General features: G+C 40.6%; 1 protein-coding gene across 3 annotated transcripts in view; it reads left to right on the plus strand.

The window, feature by feature from the left end:
* The window catches only part of elavl2 (ELAV like neuron-specific RNA binding protein 2), a 70,753-nt gene that overhangs the window by 45,950 nt on the left and 18,803 nt on the right, over positions 1-6,000 (plus strand). For all 3 annotated transcript variants that reach the window (XM_037676020.1, XM_037676013.1, XM_037676007.1), the window contains exon 4: positions 5,431-5,534. In XM_037676020.1, the coding sequence (XP_037531948.1) occupies positions 5,431-5,534 (104 nt within the window). The remainder of the gene's footprint in view (positions 1-5,430; positions 5,535-6,000) is intronic.

Raw genomic sequence — 6,000 nt, forward strand, 5'->3', positions numbered from 1 at the left:
ACTTTGGCTGGTAAATGTTTGTGGTATTTGGCATCTGGTCATAAATATATTTTATTTAATGTTGCAACTAATCAATATAAGAAAAATATTAGATTTTTTTTGGTCAGATTTTCATGATTTTTCAACGAGTACCTGTTTATACATTAACACCTTTTTTTTCAGTCGTTTCAGAAAGTGGCACTCGTTTATAGAGTCATTATATGGTGAAATATTTCTAGCTTTTCTTTCTTGTAATTTTGATTATGTCTTAACGGATAATGAAATCCCAGAAGTCTCTCAGAAAATTAGAATATAAAGTTCCATATTGGAAACTCCTGCACACTACGCACAGACGAGTCTTAGACATGGGCTCTAAACTACTGTTGCACAGTGGTCCCATTTCAGATGAAAGTACATTTTGCATGTCATTTGGAAATCAAGGTCCCAGAGTCTGTAGGAAAAGTGGAGAGGCCCAGAATACACGTTGCTTGGAGTCCAGAGTGAAGTTTCCACAATCAGTGATGATTTGGTGCCATGTCATCTGCTGGTGTTGGTCCACTGTTTTTTTTTTTTTTTTTTTTTTTTTTTTTTTTTTTTCCCAAGTCCACATGGGCTGAGGACTTCAGAAGACACAATGGACCAACATAGCCATGTGGAGCTCTGATACAGGAAACAGTTTCTCAGCAGCACTAATTTATCTAAAGCAGCACTTAAGGAGATGCAAGTTATACTCTAAGGCAGGTGTGCCCACACATTTTCAGCATGCAAGCTACTTTTACAAATACCAAGTCAAAGTGATCTACCTATAAATAAGTGTTATGTATGTTTCTATACAATGATACAATTTGATTCTCTGCATTTAACCCATCACACCTGAGATAAACCCAGGTAGAGCAGTGGGCAGCTATGCAAGTGCCCAGGGAGCAATTAGGATTAGGCGTCTTGCTCACGGACACCACGAAGGGGGCATGGCAAAGAGTTGAACTGCGGCTTTCTCTACCCCATCTTGGGGACAAGATGGTGTAGAGGTCCTGTAGATGGTGCATAAGGTCCTGTTTACACCAGAACAACCTCTGGAAACGTTAGTGTTTTTTTCATTGTTTATTGAGATAATGAACAAAAAATGACTGGGTTTACATAAAAACGTTGTAGTTTCCATGTCAATCGGATTGCCAGATAAGAAATTATGAACTATAGTACTGTGGCTTTTAAAATTAAGCATTTTGACCTAAACTGTCATATGTGCCGATTAAAGATATTCTAAGATGAGGTGTGTGTTGTTTGTTGAACATGTGCACAGAAAAGAAGGGGGTAAATAAGACCTTTTTATATTTATCTGGCAACCCTAATACAGGGCTCAGTGCAGTGCTGCATTCATTGCGCAGGCAGTGTCTGTATGACCACAGTTGTGTCCAAACAAATCACTCTGCTCTCTGATATTTATTACAACTGTTGTTGGAGCAGAAATACTTTGGACTGCAGCCCCCTGTAGTGCACATGTGCGACACTTGTGGAGCATTTCTTGCCTCTGTGGGGGGTTCCCCTGAAAATCTCAACTCTGAGACCTGGATTCAGAAAGCTTCGGTTTCAGAGAGAATGGGGGCTGTTGTCTGTAAATGAACGGCTGAACGTTTCACGTCGTGTAAACGGGGCCTCAGACTGAATGCCTGTATGTCAATCAAGTGACAAATTTCATAATGAGGATGGATGATAGGCTGACGTCTATTCTGTTTAATGCCATGTGAGCTGTCCATCGACCCGTAGATCGCGATCGACGTATTGGGCACCTCTGCTCTAAGGCAGCAGGAGATTAGTAAGTTCAGAGTACATTTTTGACACAAAGTCCAGTTTTAATCAAAATAATTTCAAAAGAACTGTGTTGATCGTCACTGTTGCAGACATTTACAGGCTGTTTAATTCAGGGTGGAATGATCATAATTTTATGATCTGCTTCACTTATCAGCCCCTAACCAACATAATTATATATTTAACAGATAAAGGAAGATTTTTTAAAAATTCCTTTTCAACTTGAAGACTTGAGTTGTGCTGGGGAAAAATTACATCCTTAATATTATTCAAAGCCTCGAAGTTATTTCATTGGAATGGTGCTCTGATTTCTCAGCTCTACATAAACCACCTTTTCCCTCTAGACTGTATTGCTTTTGTCTCTTCCTTGGCCCTGTGGCGATGGATTTAAGCCAGCCTACATCAGTGTACGGTTGCTACATCAGATGTTTAGTAATCACCAGAGAGATGTGCTTCCTCTTTGCTTTAAATGTTCCTGCTTTGGCTGCTGCTAAAGAAAAGGCTTAGTCGCTTCCTCCCACTATGGGCATCACCAGCGCTCAACTGGAATATGGCTGTTAAAAGTTGCTCAAGTCTTTTAAGTTACATCTAGAAGTGTTTTTTTTTTGTGTGTGTGTGTACGTGTGTGTATGCGTCTTGGTTTTAAACAGTTATGCTGCAGAAGATTCAAGATTCTTTCATTCACATCGAATGTGGTACATGAGGTGGAACAAAATAGTGTACACAGGGTCCCAGTTGCATCCAACAATATAAAAAATATTGGAGGTGCACCGATCCGATACCCGTATCCGTACCGATTTAAAAACAAAAAAAAAAAAAAAAAACTTCTGGATCAGGTATCCTGACAATGTGACCGATCCATGACTGGGCAGATCTATTCACTCTAATTCTATGCTTTGTGCTCTGAGTGACATCACGCGCAAGCGTACTGACTGAACAAATTAAAGTTGTTGTTGTTACACGTTTGATCAAGCTTTTGAATCTGTTATGGTGCAGTGTTTTCAAAAAATTAGTAATTCAGTACATTCATGTGTGCGTTTAACAAAACAAATGTTTTTAAGTTAAATCAGCACTGGGTTTGTAAGCTCAAACATCCATGTAGACAACAAAAATGGCTAAATGTCATCTGGACCTGCTTCAGAAACGGGTCCAGATAACATGATTTAGCCATTTTTGGTAATTCAGCACTGTTTCTGTATCGGATCGGTATCGGTCAATACTAAACGCAGATATCTGTATCGGATCAGAAGTGGGGGGAAAAAAAGTGGATCGGTGCATCCCTAAAAAATATAAAGTGTAAAAAGAAATGGTGAAGCTATAAACTAAGATATACGCTAAATGAACGCCCAACGGTACGCTAAAAGATAAGATATACGCAAATCGATAATAGTGCAAAAATAATACACCGAACAGCAGCAGCACGATTCTCATAGGTTCTGTTCGACTACGATTTACATGCTTGATGCGAGTGGAGTCGGGCTCGGAGCCCCAAAACTAACATAAACTAGGATTTATTCAAAGCATGCAACAAAAATGCATAAACAAAATGGGCAAAAGTGAAAAAGAAATAAATCTACAGCAGCATGGTCCTGTTGGCAGAGTGGTTCTGATGACAGTGAGGTTGTCTTAGCAACATGGTCCAGTTAGCAGCATGATATTGTTAGCAGTGAGGTTCAGTAGCGGCGTGGTCTTGTTAGCAGTTTGATGGTAACAATGACCGCAGCAGCTGCCCTCCCAGACTGCCCTCTAGAACTGGGTCCAGCAGACAGAGAACATCCTGATGACCTTTGGGTCCAGATGTGCAAGTTGAACTTGAGTTAATGAAGTTAACAGAATCACAGGAACAGCTCTGTCATGGTGTCTGGAATCGAATGTCGGGCTTCTTTCTGGCCTGAATGCTGTTTGATATAAAGAGTGTCTGATTTTAATTTAATTTAATTCTTGGAGTGTTGTTCATGAGTGAGGGAAGAATTGAGCATGAGAATGACAGAGTGATGCAGCGTCTGCAGTATTCCGGACCCTGTGCTGGTCCGTTGTGGTGAAGAGGAAACTGAGCTGTAAGGCAAAGCTCTCTGTTTACCGGTCGGTCTACATTCCTACCCTCACATATGGTCATGAACTCTGGGTAGTGACTGAAATGATGAGATCATGGATACAGGTGGTTGAAATAAGTTTCCTGTCCAAAACCAGGAGAATGTCCAACAGTTTTAACTGAACTAGTCAGAATGATGAAGAGAGCAGGACTCGGATCAAACGGGCCGTATAAAGGTCTGGTTTCTGAGGTGCCTCCTGCTTGGGTTCAGTATGAGCTTGATGGGACTTGTAGAAATTAATGTTTTTAGTTTTTGGTGTGTGTGGGGGGGGGGTGCTTTTGTCATAAGTTTGATTTTAAATTCTTAATTCAGTTCAGTTTATTTCTATAGCACCAGATCACAACAGAATTTATCTCAGGACACTGTAAGAAAACATTCACATACATAAAGAAGCCAATTGGTAAAAGCAGTGTTTCCACACCAGTTATACAAGCGGGACGCCCTGCCCTGTCAACACAACCGAGCACACCGCCTACCAAAACGCACTGACGTAGCGCTGTGCGCAACATGGGCACGCTAGCTAAAAAGCAAAAAGCAGAGCACTCGCTCGTCCCTAATAACAGGAGGAAACCTCCAGCAGAACCAGGCTCAGGATGAGCGACCAGCTGCTTCGACCCGCTGGATTTGAGAGGAACAAACAGGAATGGCAGGTCCAGGTTTACTTTCTGTTGGAATAAAGACAAGACACGTGTTGAGATAGAAATAATTACAAATACAAAACGGCTTAATATTATTTGTAGCATGTTTGGAGAGGCTAAAGTACTTTTTTAATCTTCGGTTTATCTGGGGATGACTTCTAATCTGAGTTGGAACATCTCCGATCATGAATGAATCGCACATTTATTTAAAGTCAAAACTCTTAAAGGAACTTTAAAGTAGCTAAAATAAAGTGGAGAAAAACTGAGGCCCACTGCCTGACCCTTAGTGCTCGACCCACAGTACAGTTCTACAAGTGTTAGGCACCAAAATAAGCAGAATTTTCAAACCTAGTTCAGATTTCATTGCGAGTGAGTTGATGTGAACGATTAAAGTATTTTGTTACGAACCTGAAGGAGTTTCATCCCATGCGTTACTGGATTTGATTCTGTCAGCTCCACGGCCGAGGCCCGGTGTGTGTTCTGAATAAATGCTCGTTTGTACCACTCCTGGTTGGTGAATCTGACCAACAGTAGATGGTGAAGAAGCATCTTTGTGGGTGGAGGAAATTGAATGATCTGTGTGGACGATGTAATGTAGGTTTGAAGTGCATCAGGAGGAGAACGGTCTTCTCTAATTTACTGTCACTGATGAGCTGATGCGACAGCCGAGCAGTTGCTCGTCATTTTTAATTTAGAGTGGGTCAAAGAGATGATTTACGTTAACAGGTTTTAACAAATGCCATTTTGGAAAACTAACTTCTGACTTATTGTAATTTGTCTTGGGATTAATTTTTATTTCTCAAATGCAGTCAAGTTACTTCAAAAAGTGGTGTGCTACTGTAATGTATGGCTTTGTTTTGCCTTTCCCAGTCTTTACACTGAAGTCAAAATGTTTTTTTGTCTTGTTGTTGCAGGGCAGAGCTTAGGATACGGGTTTGTGAACTATGTGGACCCAAAAGATGCAGAAAAGGCAATCAACACTTTAAATGGCTTGAGACTTCAGACCAAAACCATCAAGGTAAGAAATCGTTTTTTAAAAGACTCTTCAGGTTGAAGCTTAATGATGCTGGAGAGCAACGTGGGGTGGAAAATGGAGACTATTGTTAATTTGAGCAGGCTGCTTTTTTTATTTTGGTGGGGGGGAGGGTCTCAAGTAGAGCAGAACTGTTTCTATGGTTTCGTGTGCTCTAGCTGTGCTGGATGCTGTTACAGGGAGGTGGCTGCCATTAGCATTCATCAGGCAATGCAGCACTCAATGTGCTGGTGGAACATTAATTTGCTTCATGTCGGGCTGCAGCATTGTGAACCGTAGACTTAAAGTTTGAAATGGGATTTTTCACCAAGAAACGGACTAAAACTTTCTTTAAGCAAATCACATTTAAATATGACCAGAAAGGTGGATTTTATTTTTTTTCCATTTATCCTTTATTTATACAGGTAGTCTCATTGAGTCACGAGAGCTCATTTTCAAGAGAGACCTGTTT

This window comes from Nematolebias whitei, chromosome 1 (genome assembly GCF_014905685.2).
Source record: "Nematolebias whitei isolate Nwh7 chromosome 1, NemWhi1, whole genome shotgun sequence".
Taxonomy (NCBI): domain Eukaryota; kingdom Metazoa; phylum Chordata; class Actinopteri; order Cyprinodontiformes; family Rivulidae; genus Nematolebias; species Nematolebias whitei.